At 44.8% G+C, this 18927-nt stretch overlaps 1 protein-coding gene across 1 annotated transcript in view; it reads left to right on the forward strand.

Annotated features, from left to right (window-relative positions):
• RYR3 (ryanodine receptor 3) overlaps window positions 1-18927 on the forward strand; it is a 566751-nt gene that overhangs the window by 430975 nt on the left and 116849 nt on the right. Inside the window, exons 49-57 of the mRNA XM_050797588.1 lie at window positions 3573-3663; window positions 5776-5916; window positions 7150-7313; window positions 9349-9427; window positions 13065-13154; window positions 15416-15562; window positions 15770-15832; window positions 17267-17342; window positions 17450-17573. Of these exons, the coding sequence (XP_050653545.1) occupies window positions 3573-3663; window positions 5776-5916; window positions 7150-7313; window positions 9349-9427; window positions 13065-13154; window positions 15416-15562; window positions 15770-15832; window positions 17267-17342; window positions 17450-17573 (975 nt within the window). The remainder of the gene's footprint in view (window positions 1-3572; window positions 3664-5775; window positions 5917-7149; window positions 7314-9348; window positions 9428-13064; window positions 13155-15415; window positions 15563-15769; window positions 15833-17266; window positions 17343-17449; window positions 17574-18927) is intronic.

Raw genomic sequence — 18927 nt, forward strand, 5'->3', positions numbered from 1 at the left:
AAATTACTATGCATTGGGGAGCTAGAGCTACCTAGAAAAAAAACTCCTCGGTCCCCACATTGATGTGACTAGAACATCACACCAAAAGATAATCTCAGCAGTGAGAAAGTACTACACACATATCAGAACGGCCAAAATCCAGAACACTGACACCACCAAATGCTGGCAAGGATGTGGAACAACAGGAACTCTCATTCATTGCTGGTGGGAGTGAAAATGGTACAGTCACTTTGGAAGGCAGTTTGTCAGTTTCTTACAAAACTAAACATACTCTTACCACGTGATTCAACTGTCTTACTCCTTGGTTTTTACCCAAGTGAGTTGAAAACTATGTCCACACACAAACCTGTATGCAGATGCTTGTAGCAGCTTTATTCGTAATTGCCAAAACTTGGGAGCAATCAAGATGTTTTTGAGTGGGCGAATGGGTAAATAAACTGTGGTACATCAGACCATGGACTATATTATTCAGTGCTACAAAGAAATGAGCTATCAAACAATGAAAATACATAGAGGAACCTTAAACCGATATTACTAAGTGCAAGAAGCTCATCCGAAAAGGCCACGTGCTGTATGATTCCAACTATATGGCTTTCTGGAAAAGGCAAAGCTAAGGAAACACTGAAAAGATCAGTGGTGTCAGGGGTAGGGGGAGGGAGAGATGAACGGGCTGAGCACAGAGAATTTTTAGAGCAGTGGAAAAACAGTATAATGATGGATGTGTGTCATTAAATACTTGTCCAAACCGATAGAATGTACAACAGCAAGAGTGAACCGTGATGTAAATTATGGAATTTGGGTGATAACGATGTTTCAGTATATCAGTTGTCACAAATGCGCCACTGGTGGGGGATAATGATAATGGGGAAAGCTACGCCTCTATGGGGCCAGAGATAGATGAGAACTCTCAGTACACTTTGCGCAATTTTGCTGTGAACCTAAAACTGCTCTGAAAAAGCCTGTTACAAAAAAGTTTTAAAATGTTTTAAAAAGGATAATCTCTGGCTTATATTTCAAATATAACAATGATCACTATGTTTAAAATACTTTTTAAAATTAACCTATGTCTACTGTCTTTGTATCGCCTAAGGCCTACAGGCTTTAAGTGCTTTATGGGACAGGCTGTGTCATTGCATAGTATTATTTTCTTGGGGTGGGGAGTAAAGGCTGGTTGATGGGAAGGACGCCTCGACCCAGGCCCCAAAAGAGTTTTCTCCCAGAGATCTCCTTCCAAAACCAGGCCCGATATTATGATAGTGCTTCATTCAACACAAGATTTTTATGATAACTGGCAGACAGTTAAGCTAATTAGAATATTTTTGATCTTTCAAGAGAGACATTTCAGTGGACACACCAATTAACCTCGAGGAATTAATAAGGTACCTAGGTTTTGCACTTTGCCACTTCAAAAGGAAGATTAATGCCCCATTATTAGTTTTTACGAGCCTCTATTTTCTTAATGGTAGAAAATGGAATAAATAATGAGTTTACACCAAAAGCAATCCTTTCTATCAGCTTTAATTTGTAATTGGCTGGTAATGCATCAATAGCAGCTGCAGATCTTATTCTCGCTTTCACTAGAGCTGAACTCTGGGTGTATTTTAGAAACCACACCAACCAAGGAGTCCTGCCTCCCAACATAAGCTGTTTCCTAATAACAAAGTCACATTGGTGAGACTGATTTGAGCTGCAAATACTTTTAAAGAATGAGACTTGGGAGAAATTAGAATTTTTTTTTTTTTTTTTTTTTTTTTTGTGAGACGGAGTCTTGCTCTGTCGCCCAGGCTGGAGTGCAGTGGCGTGATCTCGGCTCACTGCAAGTTCCACCTTCCAGGTTCACGCCATTCTCCTGCCTCAGCCTCCCAAGTAGCTGGGACTACAGGTAGCCGCCACCACGTCCAGCTAATTTTTTGTATTTTTAGTAGAGACGGGGTTTCACCATGTTAGCCAGGATGGTCTCGATCTCCTGACCTCATGATCCACCCATCTCGGCCTCCCAAAGTGCTGGGATTACAGGCGTGAGCCACCACGCCCGGCTTTTTTTTTTTTTAGATGGAGTTTTGCTCTTGTTGCCCAGGCTGGCATGATCTCAGCTCAACACAACCTCTGCCTCCCAGGTTCAAGTGACTCTCCTGCTTCAGCTTCCTGAGTAGCTGGGATTACAGGCCCGCCACCACGCCCAGCTAATTTTTTGTATGTTTAGTAGAAACGGGGTTTCACCATGTTAGCCAGGCTGATCTTGAACTCCTGACCTCAGGGGATTCGCCCATCTTGGCCTCCCAAAGTGCTGAGATTACAGGCGTGAGCCACCACCCCCGGCCAAGAAACTAGAATTTTACATCAAACAAAAAGTAGAGCTCACAGCCCTATTACTGTACTTTTAGAGCTTTTCTTCTTGCTCACTTGAGCTCCAGATGTAGCAGGCAAACTGATGCTTAACTAGGTTTTTTCATTGTTTATTTTAATAAGTCAGGAATTCGCAGAATTACAGATTTATTGCACTCTTTGCTTGTATTCAAGTTAGTGAATCTTAGGTGATAATTGCTGATTAACTGGATAATAATGTGAAACACTGAGTAATTTTTGCATTCTAACTATTAGATTCTGAGACAAGGCTACTTACTCACTGTATATTTTCACCCCTGTGCTTTTTATCGCAACGCCAGCTCCAGAAACAGTAGTGAAACAGATGACTTTTGTTCTCCATCTGCTTACATTCTTCTTACTGTAGATGCTCCAAGGATTTCTTCCCTGGCATCCCAACATTCCACAAAGGAGTGTTAGCTTTACCTCCATAGCTCCTTAGGCAATAGTGGAAAAAATCCAGGGATTCATGAGCTGAACTTACATATCAAATTGTGTTTGTGTGTGTACACCTTTCTCTGGAGAAAACCATAGGTTCCACTAGGTGTCTTCAAAGTTTGGCAATGTAAAAAAGCAAAATCCGTGTTGCTTACCTCTCCTTTCTCTACCTCAAAATTTATTTGTGCCATGAACTCTGTAATTTGATAGATTATTCTTTAAATAGTTACTGTATTTGCCTATTAATGGAGTTGTTTTGAGAACAAAGCCTTACCCCAAACAAATGATTCCAGTAGTGAGAATTTCATGGACCAGATCCTAAGGCACAGGGCTTTAAAGTTCTCTTCAAATCACACCAGTAGGTGGCCTCAGAGTCCACCTGTGGAGCTGCTCAACTCCAGTTTCTCCCTCTGCAGAGTTCAGGGGGCCTTAGAGATGACTAGAACCTGAGCTGCACCTTCTTTCTGTTCTATTCTTTGCACATAATCAGTGATTATATTTTGAGTATGCATATATCCTAGCACATTTTGTCACATAGCAACTAGAGTTCCACCTTGGGTATCCCAGTTCGTTAGCACTCTTTTTCTGAATTTTAACTATACTGTTTTCAAGTGTTTTATCATCTACTCTTGTTTATCCGAGATCTTGTGTATTAGGAGCTGTTTTCTTGGCTGTAATAGGCTTATTGTTGAGTGTTTCTTTCATTCCTCCTTGATTGTTTTTCTTACGTTTTCATTTTACTTTTCTATGTTTCTTATTTCCTACTGCAGTCACTTGAGGCCTTCCATGTTACAGCAGCTCCTGCGACGCCTCGTTTTTGATGTGCCCCAACTCAATGAATACTGCAAAATGCCTCTCAAGGTAAACGTCACTATTGTTACAGAAACACAGTCTGCTGCACAGGAAACTTGCCTGGTCCTATGTGATGTCTTCGCAATTTGGAGGAAAAATACATGCTAAATGGGTTTGACTCCCTGAAGTTGATGGTTCGCTAACAAGATACATCCCACAAAACCACGTCCTTTCTTGAATGTCGAGGTTGAAGAAAATTGCTCCAATTTTCTTTAACTGCTTTCCACTGACTGGTTGATATTTAGCTGCAGTTAGTACGGGGACTTAGATTTTGTGCTTTCCCGCTGTAATTAGGTTTTCAGACTGTGTTCATCTCAAAAAGCTTTCAAGGCCCTGTGGTTTTTCATTAAATTGATTTAAATGTCCCTTTTCTATTCCATACTGTTTTGTGCTTTTCTTGTTTGTAAGAAATCTTTGTTTTCTACTTTTTTTTTTTTTTTAAATGAGTCAGAGTCTTGCTCTGTCACCCAGGCTGAAGTGAAGTGGCGTGATCTCGGCTTACTGCAACCTCCACCTCCCAGGTTCAAGCAATTCTCCTGCCTCAGCCTCCTGAGTAGCTGGGACTACAGGCACATGCTACCATGCCCAGCTAATTTTTGTTTGTTTGTTTGTTTGTTTTTCGTAGAGACAGGGTTTCACCATGTTGGCCAGGCTGGTCTCAAACTCCTGACCTCAAGTGATCCACCTGCCTCAACCTCCCAAATTGCTGGGATTACAGGCATGAGCCACTGTGCCTGGCTCGCTTTCTTAATAAAAAGATCACAGACCCCTCTTTTTTGTTGTTATTTTTTTTGAGACAGGGTCTCACTCTTTTACCCACACTTGGCACAGCCATGGCTTATTGCAGCCTTGAGCTCCCAAGTTCAAGCAAACCTCCCTCCTCAGTCCCCCAAAGTGCTGGGATTACAGCAGGTGTGAACCGCCATGCCTGGCCTTCCCTTTTTTTATTGCCTTGTCTCTGGTTTTCTCATAAATTACAAATATTTTATCACTGGCGGCATCTGGGCCTGGTGGGAGGGCACCAGAATCAGCCATCCACCCTTGCAGTCAGTGTTTTTACCTTTTATCTCTGAGGCATCTTCCATATTCACATATGCAAAAGTGTTAGCAACGGCTAGCCACACCTGAAAATCCTACCTAATGATTTTAACAGCACTTTTCTTTATCGTCCAAGCAAGCATTTCAGGCAGCATTTTACTGGGCTACCCAGAATTCCCAGAGAGCTTTAATTGAATCCCCTGTCTCCATCCCAGGCAGAAAACAGTTTGTATGTTCCCAGAGATTCCACAGTCCTCTAAGGGCTAATTCTTCTCTCTAGCAGCCGCAGTTTTAATCTCAAAAAAAAGAAAATATTTTAACCGAAAACTATAGTGTGCACAGCTTAATTTGGTGTTGCTTCCTCTGCAAGCCTTTGCTGCCAGCTGGATACTGGCTTTGAAGAGGCATTATTGATATCACTCAATAAGCTCACTTTTACCTCTCATATCAGTGGGATTTCTCTTGGAGGACGTGGATCACACCTGCTGGGATGGAAACATTACCGGTAACTTCTGCCCTCTACTGGCAAGATGTGAAACTGCTGTAAAATCACTGGGGTGTAAGAGAGAGAGAGGATCTGAGAGGGAGGGAGGGGGCACGGGGAGTGGGGGCAAGGAAACAACGGGTAATTGATGAGAAAATTTTCAGACCCACAACTTGCAGCCCACCATCCTCTCCCCATATCAGCATTCCCCCAAGATCTCCCAGAATTACAAGCAAAGCTCCCAGAAGAAATTCTTTCCACCCTTGACTGGCTAGAACAGCACACGGTGACTACTTTCAGAAGGTAGCACTCTCTCGTTTGAACTAGAAATGGCTCCTCTCCATTTTCCAGTAACTGCTAGGGGCACATTAGGAGGCACAAGAATTAATCAGGCAGATCCGCTCAGGCTCAAGCTCATTAGGCAGAGAGCAGACTGTTCCCAGCGGTGTTTGAAGGGCCTCTTTGTCGACAGCCCAGCTGTTTCACATGTTTCATTCTCATGATCTCTGCTTGCTATTTTATTCTCTCCTGCATGTTTCTGATGCCCGTGGACTTTCGCTACCCCACCCCGCTGGTCTCTCCTGTTCTGAACCTCCCAGCTTCTGACGAATCACTATGAACAGTGCTGGAAATATTACTGCCTGCCTTCAGGATGGGGGAGCTATGGGCTAGCTGTGGAAGAAGAGCTGCACCTAACGGAGAAGCTTTTCTGGGGGATTTTTGACTCTCTCTCCCATAAGGTAATGACGGTACTTTCTGAGCAAAAAGAGAGCATCTCAGTGCCCCAGCACCTACAGATAATAACAGCCATCATCTATTTAGCGTTCCATTTGCCAGGACCTGTGCTAAGTACTTTACAAGCATATTACGCTAATTCTTGCCCCTCTCTCTGAAATGGAAACTCTTAAAATCCTTATTTTACAGGTGAAGCAAAGCCTCGGAGTAGTTGAATAAATTTTCACATTCACAGAGCTGTACATGGGAAAGTGACTACCAGAGTAAATGACACACACATCCTCTGATGTCAGTCTCGATGCCTTACCTCCCCATTCGTTTCCCCCTGATTTGGTGCGGCTCCTGTCTGTCAGCCTTCACTAGGCTCGAGCCAAGAGGAAAAGCCCTGACGTCTGCTGTGATGGTGGGACAGGGGATTTCCAGAGGACCTTAAGCCATGCTGGGAGAGGTTCTTGCCAGGCACTCATCTGAGGAGGCGTCGGGTGAGAGCTCAGAGCCTCTGAAACCCAGGCCTTACCGAACGGTGTGATTGAAGTAGAGCTCTGACTCAGACTTTGCTCCACTTCCCCTAACCCAATTTGTGAGGTCAGCAGCTTTAAAGGTAGAAAGTGAGCAGGTCTGGGTTTCTTAGAGAAATGTAGAGCACGCATATAGCTCGTTCACCTGCACTTACATTTTCTTTACCCCTGGATTTCATTGGTCTAGTGTAAGCAGATCAAAACTCTTCCCAACCCCATGCTATTTGACTGAAATTCATTTCAGGCTGGGTTCAAGAGAGAATGATGGATGTTGAGCAGCCTGCTGCTGATGTCAACATATGACCCATATCAGCTACTACAGAGCTTGGCACAGCTTGCTATGCCCTCTCCAGTTGCAAGTTGGGTCCATTTCTATGACCGTTCTTAGCAGACAAGTTTATAGTCACTTCTGGCCTAGCGACTAGTCACTTTAACCCTTAGCTGGTCTTGAAATTAACCATTTAGGAGATATTGATTTAAACCTGTTTAAGATTTTTCAACTTAAAGCAAATGGTGACTTGAGGGCTTTATAGAGTGTTAGTTCATCCTCCAAGGATACCTTCGTTTCCACCAGAAAATAATTAAGGGGTTACACATTTCTCGCTTTCGTTAACCTGGATAGATGCGTGTATTTTATTTCTGTTTTCAGGTGATTAGTGAATGGTTCTAAGGACATGGTTCTGCTTTCTCTGCTAAGGTGGCCTTGTTTTTCCCTCACAGAAATATGACCCAGATCTTTTCCGAATGGCCCTGCCTTGTCTCAGTGCTATAGCTGGGGCCTTGCCACCGGATTATTTGGATACCAGAATCACAGCCACTTTGGAGAAACAGATCTCAGTGGATGCAGATGGCAACTTTGATCCCAAACCTATCAACACTGTGAAGTGAGTCCAGAATCATCTCTAAGCTGGTCCTGTATTTTGTCCAGTAACCAATGTTTTCTTCCAGAGGGCAGCAAGAAATGTGAGCTTTACCTCTTTCCCTCCTGCCAACGCTATTCATCATTTCTCTTGACAAGTCCCATCAGGCACAAGGTTTAATCCATACATATCTGTATTACTATATTCTGGGCTTTTGGTAGGGGAGGAAAGGGTTGGTTTATTTATTACCAGAGATGGATGCTCCCACAAATAAATGTCTCCTGAGGCACTGAGAGAACTACCCTGACAAATTATGCAATTAATTTATTAATGAGCTTTTTGACAAAATCTTTGCTCTTGGTGAATTAGGCTCATATGGTTCTAATAGCATCGTACATCACAACAGCTCCATAAATAACAGTCAGCTGAGTCCTGGCAAGGCTGGGGTGTGATGACAGAACAGTGTGGGGTCCTCACTGGAAAAGCTGGACCTGCTCTTTGCCATGCCGAGGGATGCTGGAGCTTCAGAATAGCCCTACCATTGCGCCTTTTAATTTCTCCCTGTAATTTTCCAGAATTTCTCACTGGTGTTGACTAGGCCATGGAGGTGCGCTTATCCCTTGGGCAAAATATTGCTAAGTTTTGGTTTGCAGTAGTTCTGCCCAGTTATGAATATGTGCTGTAGGGTATACAGTCGGCTCCAGGTGCATTTTAAATGAAGAGCTCTAAAACTGCTTCAGGGTGAGCAGGGAAAGTAAGCCTGAGCCTATATGAGCCCCTTAGACCTGTCTTTCATGGCAGTAGTTCTCAAATGAAAGCCTGAACCCTTCCCAGGGGGACTGTCTGCTTTGATAATGTGTAATCTTTGGGATAATCAAACACACATTCCATTGGAAAGAGCTTTGAGCTGTGGGATGGTGGGACAGAATTGAAACTGCTGTAAGTAAGAGGTAAGGAGCATGGTAAACCATCAAGCTGGGGCCAAAGAAGGCAGGTGCTGACTTTGGAGAACTCTGCCTATAAAAATGTAACAGTGTTAAAGAAAGACAAAGCAAATGGCGTAGTAACTTGGATGCTTTTGAAAACATTCTGAGAAAACATTATACTCTAGCAACTGTGTGTTAATGGCAAGTGGCTCTGTGTTATTTTGAGAGTTCAGATTTGTTCACATATACCCATGACATCAATATAGTTCCTTGAGGAATGGAAATTAACCCTGGCTTACTTCAGGAGAAAAGCACCTTTTGCAAGAATATGGGGTCATTGTCAAAATCTAGTGAAAGGCCAGCCTGGCCTTAGCACACATAGTCACCAGGGAAGGACTGGAATCAGGCACTGTGAGGAAATCGACAATCTTCAGATGTCCCCATTGGGTGAATCACCTTGAAGAATTTACTGCCCTAGTTTCACCCAACTCAAGACTTAAATTCCATGGAGAGAAAGTCTGATTTGCCTAGTCATATGCCCATCCTTGGTGACAGTTCATGTAACACTGCATACAATATAAGAAGACTACGCAATGTAAAGGGAATGCAGGTGCCGATACCAACAGAAGGGACCGGAGCTGTTTTCTAGGAAAACAGAAATAGCAGGTGTCTACTGTACTTCCAAAATTCTAGTATTTTACCATGAGCCACCAAGCCCCAAAAGGTAGAAAACCACTATTTCATAACATACGGCTCTCTGGCTACCCATTTCTACCATTTCCAGATTGTAGCCGGAGAATGACAGGCCATTTACCTTGGATTCTCACTGTCTAACCAAGACAGGTCTGGCCCAGGAGCCAAGAGAACCCAGAGCACATGGCAGAGGCCTGCCCAGCCAAGGCTCCTGCAGAGATGTTCCACGGTTAGACTTGGGTGTGTCCGTGACCTCACCCTGGCTATGCCACTCCTACTCAGGAATGTCACTGTGCCCGGAGTCCAACTTTAGCTTTGGGATTGGCTGGCTGATCACATCCGCCTTCTGACAGCTGATTGATTGGTAGTTCTGACTATCTTCTACTATGTCTGGCTGAAGTGCTTGGGGAGGTTTTGATATTTTTTTCCTCGTTTCACAGTTTTTCCTTGCCTGAAAAATTGGAATACATCGTCACCAAGTATGCTGAGCATTCACATGATAAATGGGCCTGTGACAAGGTAGGGATTATCTTCCAGCTGACAACTGTCAGGTGGGAAAACCAGCCCAAGAACATTAAAAGGGCCCAGTCCTGGAAATCTGCCTGATTTGTCGAAGTAACAGATTTTCCATGCCGACGGCATTCGTTATTTCTGAGCAGCAATTTCCCACGGTTGGTGGAGGTCACAGAAATAGGTGACAGCAGCTGCTGGTGTTTCTTTTGTGTTTCTCAAGAAAATGATCAATTCTGGAAGCGTTAACTTCTTCCTTAACATTTCCTTACGGGAATTGTGCCCACACACAGGCTTGTATGTGTTTGATGTAAATGCTTAATGGGAATGGGGAGGCTTCTATCCAATTTTTGTATTTGAATGCAGATTGGAAAAAAAAAAATGAAATTGAAAGCCTAACCCTTGCATGTTTCTGGAAGGCTGGATTTTATTCTAGGGAAGACACACAATCGTCTTCCTATGGCAGGCAGTGGTATAACTCCCAGACACTCCCTTATTAATAAGGCTCTCCATCTGGTGTTTAGAATTCCTCACCACATGAGGTCAGGCTGTTTCATATGTTGCATTGCTGTGTCAGCCCTTTAACACTGGCAGGCAAAGTGGGAAGACTGTGCCAAAGATATCCAGGATTCCTGTGGACAGCCAGTTAAGGACTGGGGCCATTTCTCAGCTGCAGCCTACAGTGTGTAACCGTGGACCCATGTCCACAGCAAAGCACAGAAAACCACCTCCATGCAATGTGCCCGCAGAGAAGGAACACCTTGAACCACTAGCTCAGCCTCTGTGTGGATGTAGGCTCAGCTCCTCCGTCCATGAGTCTACTGGGGGCTGATGGTAACAGCTATCATTGTAACTATGAATGGGCTGATACCTCATGATTCTAAAGCAGGAGGTGGCAAATCTGTTCTGTAAAGGGCTGAATGATCAACATTTGAGGCTTCGAGAGCCAGACCAACTCCATTGCAATGACTCCTCCCGGCTGCTGTGGCATAAAAGCAGCCATAGAGAAAACATAAACAAAAGTGGGTGCCTGTATTCCAATCACATTTTATTAATTAAAAAAAAAGGTGGTCAGCTAGATTTGACTGAGGGGGCAGAGCCAGCTGGCCCTTGCTCTAGAGCATCTGCATTTTCTAAGAACTCTTTGCCTATGGCCATTTGGCCAGCCAAGAATTAGGGAGAATAGTCACCTCCAGGAGCCCACAGCATTAGCGAAGCCATCACTCAACCATGTGGATTTGAACTCCTGAGTCTCGTACATCCGTATATTTGTCTCTGTCCTATGACTTCAGTCCAAGCTGCTGTCGTCTTTCACCCAGACTGGCATAAGCTCCTTATGGGTCTCCCCACGTGCATTTGCCTAGTCTGTTCTTCATAGTGCAAGCAAGTCAGAGTTTCAGTACACAAAGTGAGTCATGCATATTCTACCACTGCTCTTCCTACCCAGCCCTTTCTCCTTGTTAAAATCCTTTCATAATTTCTAACTCTTCTGAAGATAATGGTCAAAATCTTTGGTGTGGCCTGGTAGGCACTGCCTGATCTGACCTCTGCTACCATCTCTAGCCTCATCTCCTCCTCTGACCTCTGCCCTCCAGCCACCTCCCCTTATTTTAGACCCTCTCTCTCTCTCTCTCTCTCTCTCTCTCTCACACATATGCACTACATGTGCCAGAGACCCTCCTCGGAGCCTGCCAAATACCCGCCTGTACTCACACACATGCTCGCAGCATTCACCAACTCATCCTGCAAATATCACTCCCAGCATGAATTCCTAGGATGGCATTTTTCCAGATTTCTCAGTTCTGGGCCCTCTGAGCACCTTGTCCTTCCCTTTCATAGTACTTTCATAGCTCGCTTAGGTATTTGTATTTATAACATTTGTACATCTATACATTTATTCTAATTATCAATTTTACATTTACTAGTATAGTTGATTGATATTTCTTTCTGCCGCTAGATGGTAAGCTTCACGAGGGCATAGATACATGCCTGCTCACCAGTGCCAGGCGGCACTGATGATCTTACAATAAAAGAGTGTTTTTCTTGCCCTCAAAAGCCTCATGATCTTGTGGGAGAATCAAAACGAACCAGCCATTGTGGGGCAGGTTGTCCAGGACTATGGTGAGCATGAGCACAGGATTAGAACACATAGGAATCCCTAATCCAGTACTGGGGGTCCAGGGACATCTCCCAGAGTTGGTGACATCTACAGCATGTGCTAAAGGATGAGTGGGAGCCATCTGTCACAAGGAGGTAAGTGCCCTGCAGGCCTTGGGAACAGCAGGTGCAGACCCAGGGAGGCCAGAGACAGTTTGGCTTTAGGGAACCATGGTTCAGTAGAGCTAGGATGTGGAGTAGGATGGGACAGAGGGTGAGAAGTGAGTCTGGAGAGGTCAGCATGATGACCTTTTTAGGTTTACAGGTCATTTGAAAGGACTTGGGTTTTACCAGGATGGCAGCTGGCAGTCAGAAACATTCGAAGTCAGTAGAGTGCCCACAAATGATTGTGATTTTTTAATATCCCCGGACAATAGGGTAGAAAATGAATCCAGGGAGAGGCAGCAAGACTGGAGGCTGGGAGGCTGCTTAAGCAGCTCTTGCAGTAACCCCAGTGAGAGCTAATGGTGGCCTGAGCTAACATACAAGCAGGGAAGTGGGTGAGAGAGACAGACAGACAGACAAATGATGGGAGGGGTACAGGCAGTGGTGTCAAGGAGGACTCCCATGTCATTGGCTTGGAAAGTGAGTGTAAGCTGGGGCTGTTCACTTCATCCGGGGGACCCGAGAGGAGGAGACATGTAGAGAAGTAATTTGAGGGGTGCCTGTGGAACATCCAAGCATAGCTTAAATAGGTTTGAAACTAGGAGGGACTTCTGCGCTGGAAGTATTGATTTGATACTAGTCTCTTCTCAGTGGTAAGTGAAACCATAGGCCTAAATTAGATCACCTAGGGGAGTATATGTCTCTTGAGAAGGGACAGAAACTTAGGAAATATACACATTTAACAAATGAACAGAAGCTGAGATTGAGAAAGAGCAACAGCCAGAAGCCTTGGGGATGTGAAGTTATGGAAATCAGGGGCTCTTACTTATCTCTGTATCCACTGTGCCTAGGACAGAGTCTGATGTGTACCATAGAAGACATTCACCCAATATTTGTTGAATAACCCTAAAAGTTCTTAAACTCCTGTGACTCTGGGAAGCACACATCACTACTCTTTTGCTCTGGCACTGGCAGGCAAGGATTGCAAGCCAAATGGGCCCCTCCAGGCAGTGGCAGTAGGTCCAGTCTTCCCAGGCCTCCCAGTCCTAGCTTCTGTTCTTCTTGCGAAGGGGGTACGCTAACCTGAGAAGCACTGTTCCCAGGGCCTTTTGAAACATCCTGTTTTAAGTGGGCCTGAAATACAAGCGAGAAAGTGGAGAGGACAGCAACTAAAACAACAAGGAATAAAAGAGCAGAGTTCAAGATTCGGGAGGCAGACAGCCTGATGGCCTGAGAGGATCAATTAGGCATTTTTGAAGAGAATTTCTAAGCCCTGTCACTATCCATTATTCCATTTGCTCCGCGAGAATAGAAGCAGGGATTTGGGTCACATAGCGGGGTTCTTTGCGTGCCAAGGATATTTGAACTGAGAACATTTCTACAGAGTCAGAGTGGATGGAAATATGGGATTTCCCTGGATGAAAATGTGAAGACCCACCCACTGATAAGGCCTTTCAAGACATTAACGGAGAAGGTAAGAAACAGGCCTCTGGTAACACTGTGTGGGCATGCTGTTTCCTTCCTTGAGTGATTTGATCAGGAGCTCAGAGGAGTTCAGAGCACATTCACTCTCAAGTCCCTAAAACATCATCTAGGACTCAGTAAACTGTTCACAAGCTTGCCAGTGAGCAACTGCCTCAGGACCAGTTTCCAAGAGCCCAGCCTCACTTTCTGTTCTTTGGCTTTCAGAGGCCATTGGTGAAAGAAGCATCATTCAGCACTTTCAGGCTGGGCCAAAATGCATTTGTAGTTCTGCAACTGAACTGAACTAGGAAGGGGTTTGGTTAGGGCAGGGCAGGGCAGGGAGAAGGCGCAGTGAAATTGCTGGGGAAAATTCAGACAAGGCCAGGTATGGTGGCTCACGCCTGTAATCCTAGCACTTTGGGAGGCTGAGGTGGGCGGATCACAAAGTCAAGAGATAGAGACCATCCTGGCCGACATGGTGAAACTCCGTCTCTACTGAAAATACAAAAATTAGCCAGGCAGGAGAACTAGCTGAGGCAGGAGAATTGCTTGAACCAGGGAGGCAGAGGTTGCAGTGAGCCAAGATCATGCCACTGCACTCCAGCCTGGCGACAGAGCAAGACTCCATCTCAAAAAAAAAAAAGAAAGAAACAAAAAAGACAATAATAATTTCTTTTTTTTTTTTTTTTTTTTTTGAGGCAGGGTCTCTTACTCTGTCACCCAGTCTGGAGTGTAGTGGTGTGATCTCAGCTCACTGCAACCTCTACCTTCCAGGCTCAAGTGATCCTCCTACCTCAGCCTCCCACGTAGCTGGGACTATAGGCATGCACCACCATGCCCAGCTAATTTTTGTAATTTTTTAGTAGAGACAGGGTTTCGCCATGTTGGCCAGGCTGGTCTTGAACTCCTGACCTCAAGCAATCCTCCCACCTCGGCCTCCCAAAGTGCTGGAATTACAGGTGTGAACCACCATGCCCAGCCAAAAATGATTTCTAATACATGAAAGGTACAGGTAATAGAGAAGAGAATCCTCAAGAAAGTAAGTTTAAAAGAACGCATCTCTTGCTCAAAAAAAAATTGATTACTTAACATATTTGGTTTAACTCAACTCTGAATTCTTTTTTTTTTTTTTTTTTTTTTTTTTTTTTTGAGACGGAGTCTCGCTCTGTCGCCCAGGCTGGAGTGCAGTGGCCGGATCTCAGCTCGCTGCAAGCTCCGCCTCCCGGGTTCACGCCATTCTCCTGCCTCAGCCTCCCGAGTAGCTGGGACTACAGGCGCCCGCCACCTCGCCCGGCTAGTTTTTTTGTACTTTTTAGTAGAGACGGGGTTTCACTGTGTTCGCCAGGATGGTCTCGATCTCCTGACCTCGTGATCCGCCCGTCTCGGCCTCCCAAAGTGCTGGGATTACAGGCTTGAGCCACCGCGCCCGGCCACCTCAACTCTGAATTCTTATCTTGCAATCTGTAAGATTCTTTGTAAGCTTTAGTCCTAGGCCTAGTGTCACGTGTGAAGGATGGTGTATGTATCTTTGTATTCATGTTGACTATCTATTAAATTGTGCATAGACCAAAAGAGAATTCTTTTTTTTTTTTTTTGAGACGGAGTTTCACTGTTGTCACTCAGGCTAGAGTGCAGTGGCACAATCTTGGGTCATTGCAAGCTCCGCCTCCCGGATTCAAGCGATTCTCTTGCCTCAGCCTCCCGAGTAGCTGGGACTACAGGCATGCGCCGCTATGCCCGGCCAATTTTTGCATTTTTAGTAGAGATGGGGTTTCGCCATGTTGTCCAGGCTGGTGTCGAACTTCTGACCTCAGGTGATCCACCTGCCTTGGCCTCCCGAAGTGCTGGAATTACAGGCGTGAGCCGCCGCGCCCGGCCCACAAGAATTCTAAATCTAATAAATTATCTTTCCCAAACTCACAGGAGAGCTTTATGCAGATGCATTTGGACAAGCTCTCATCTTCAACAACTACTAGAACATGAGGAGTCACTCTCCTGTTCCTGTTCTTTACCTACAGATTGTAGATAATGGCATTACTAATGTCTGGCACGTTTCCTCCCAGGGCGGGAGAGATTGTAGGGTCTTATACCTAAAAACACCAGCAAGCCTGCGTTTCGGGTAAGATGCAAAGGATCGTTTGACCTTGTGAGAGAAGGCTGGCGCGAACTAGCACCCCCACCCACAGCGGGGTCCACCTGCCGTGCGGAGAAGGGCCAGGGGGAATGCTGGGCTGTGTTCTGCAAAGTGCTTCTGCTCAAATTCTCTTCTAGGAGAAGGAAATTTATCGCTGGCCTGCCCGAGAGTCCCTGAAAACCATGCTAGCTGTGGGCTGGACTGTGGAGAGGACCAAAGAGGGAGAAGCGTTGGTTCAACAGCGGGAAAATGAGAAGCTTCGAAGCGTGTCCCAGGCCAACCAGGTACATATACCACACCCAGAGGCCCACGCTGGGCCGATGGAACCCGTGGAGAACCTGGGGGCGTTCTGCCTGGGGCATCCTAGGTGGGACTGTCTAAGATGAACCCTGGGGATTTTTCGGGACACATCTTTCACAGCTGAAGTTGGGGATGCTGATAAGAACCAGGAAAATAATGGCAACCCCGTGACTCTGCCTTTGCTTTCCTAGGGCAACAGCTACAGCCCTGCTCCCCTCGACCTCTCAAACGTTGTACTCTCCAGGGAGCTCCAGGTCAGTGCCCCAGGTCCGGCATGACTTGCTTTCAAGTGCAGGACGCATTACCTTCCAAAGAGTTAAAGGGCAAGAAAAGGGAAAGAATCTCTAGAACGTATCACCACTAAAATTCAGAACTGAAGATGGTCACATTGTGCAGAGGCCACAGGGAAGGTCTCCGCAGAGTGAACCAGTCCTCCGAGAAGGGGAGGCTTTGTGCTTCTTCCAAGGACGCCCTGACGGGTGCTGACTCAGTAGGAAGAACCACCAGCGCACTGGAGTCTTCCCTCAGTATCCATGAGGGCTTCACCCTGGGACTTCCCGCAGACATCAACACCCACCAACGCTCAAGTCCCTGATATAAAATGGCATAGTTTACCTGTAACCTACACACATCCCCCCCATACACGTTAAATTAGCTCCAGATTATTTGTAATTCCTGACACAATGTAAATTCTATATAAATAGTTGTTATGCTATATTGTTTGGAGAATAATGACAAGAAAAAAGTCTGTACACGTTCAGTACAGACACATTTTTTTCCAAATATTTTCAAGCTACAATTGGTGGAATCCGCAGATGCAGAACTCACGGTTAAGGAAGGCTGACTATACTGTGTCAAAACCCAAAATAAATAAGACAACTAGGACAAAATCTGTGAAACTTAGCGCCTCAGTGGAGGTGTTTGCTGGTATCATTGTAAGGCCTCCAAAACATAAGGACAACCCACACGTCCCATAGTGGGTTGCTGGAGCGCCCTGTGATGGTGCAGGCAGCCAGTCACTGCAGAATAGGGATGTGAGACCAAGGGGTTGAAACTGAAAGTCCATTGCTCCCCTCCTATACACATTGGTGGCTGTGCCTGCCCTAGCCTGGGGCGCTCACTCCTCTGGAAGTCCATCAGACCAGCCCCTTGGACCTTAGAGAAAGTTTCTTTCCAAAGTACATCCTTCATTCTAAGTCACTGTTTTACAAGCCTTACAAAGATGGATTCTACTAGAGAAATCTTATTTACAGCACTTTCCTTTAAGACGTGATTATTTTTAGTTTGTTAAGCTACAGGCTTTCAAGGGTTCTAGACTTTTCTTGGCCCGCACTCCCAACTCCCCATCTGAGGTCAGGGGTACAATACTAAGCAGCTGTGAAAAATGACGTGCTGCCAGCATGCAGGTTCAAGCAGAAATGGATGTTTCTCCTAAATGCATCAAGCTGCCAGAATAATAAGTTACAAGGGAAGGAGAGAGTTAGAAATTGTTTTCTGTGTGTATAGGAAGATAGGAAACGAATGAGGTACATAAGCACAGAATCATTAATGATGGGAGGCCCTTGGCTGTGTGCTGTTAGTGTTCAGTGGGGTGCTGTTCCCGAGGCTGCCTGAGATAGCCCAGCAGCTATGAAGCTAGCTTGCCTGCTTACTTTCTCTTTGACTTGGCTCTTCTTGGTGGGACACAGGGAATGGTGGAGGTCGTGGCTGAGAACTATCACAATATCTGGGCCAAGAAGAAGAAGCTGGAGCTGGAGAGCAAAGGTGAGTGAGATTCACGGCATCCCATAAGGAAGCTGAACCGGGGCGGGTATGGTCTCCCAGAAGTGCAAAGGAAGAGCCAATTGTCACCTCTCACCTTACTGACCCAGGTGGTGGCAGTCACCCTCTTCTGGTACCATATGACACCTTGACTGCCAAAGAAAAGTTCAAGGACCGGGAGAAGGCACAGGACCTGTTTAAGTTCCTCCAAGTGAATGGCGTCATAGTTTCCAGGTAAGTCACCTTCCATGTGATGTTAGTGGGACAGGGCTGTGGGTGTGGCCTCTGCCTCCCCAGGTATTTAATTACCTGCCTACAAAACCCATCCAAGTAAGGAGAATAGTTGAGTCTTTTAAAATGAGAACACTTTTATTTGGGAACATGAAGCCCTCTTTTTTTTTTTTTTTTTTTTTGACATAAGCAGAAATGTTAGGTATTAATTTTTAAAGATCAGTGACAAAGAATTATTACAAATTATACCTACATACCTTAAACATTTCATTGTAACTTAAAATATATAAAAATGCATTCGTTCGTAAATCTTGTGCTATGGGCCAAGGCTCTTTCTTTGTATATTCTCTTTATTGGCGTTATAAACGACATCCATAATACAACCTCAAAGTTTTGGAATTTGGGCTTCTTTAAAGAACGGTGATAATTTGCAGCACATGATAACAGTGTACATGCAGTGCCCTAGATTTTTTATTATTATTATTCTTTAAGTTCTGGGGTACATATGCAGAATGTGCAGGTTTGTTACATAGGTATACACGTGCCATGGTGGTTTGCTACACCCATCAACCTGTCATCTACATTTGGTTTTTTTCCTAATGCTGTCCTTCCCCTAGCTCCTCACCCGCCAACAGGCCCCAGTGTGTGATGTTCCCCTCCCTGTGTCCATGTGTTCTCGTTGATCATCTCCCACTTATGAGTGAGAACATGTTTGGTTTGGGTTTTCTGTTTGGTTTTCAGTCCTTGTGTTAGTTTGCTGAGAATGATGGTTTCCAGCATTATCCATGTCCCTGCAAAGGACATGAAGTCATCCCTTTTTTATGGCTGTGTAGTGTTCTATGGTGTATATGTGCCACATTTTCTTTATCCAGTCTGTCATTGATGGGCATTTCGGTTGGTTCCAAGTCTTTGCTATTGTGAACAGTGCAACAATAAAGATACATGTTCATGTGTCTTTATAGTAGAGTAATTTATAATCTTTTGGGTATATACCCAGTAATGGGATTGCTGGATCAAATGGTATTTCTAGTTCTAGATCCTTGAGGAATTGCCACACAGTCTTCCACAATGGTTGAACTAATTTACACTCCCACCAACAGTGTAAAATCATCCCTATTTCTCCACATCCTCTCCAGCATCTGTTGTTTCCTGACTTTTTAATTATCGCCATTCTAACTGGCGTGAAATGGTATCTCATTGTGGTTTTGATTTGCATTTCTCTAATGACCAGTGATAACAAACTTTTTTTTTGTATGTTTTTTGGCTTCATAAATGTCTTCTTTTGAAAAGTACCTGTTCAAGGCCTTTGCCCAGTTTTTGATGAGGTTGTTTTTTTTCTTGTAAATTTGTTTAAACT

This window comes from Macaca thibetana, chromosome 7, assembly GCF_024542745.1.
Source record: "Macaca thibetana thibetana isolate TM-01 chromosome 7, ASM2454274v1, whole genome shotgun sequence".
NCBI classification, from domain to species: domain Eukaryota; kingdom Metazoa; phylum Chordata; class Mammalia; order Primates; family Cercopithecidae; genus Macaca; species Macaca thibetana.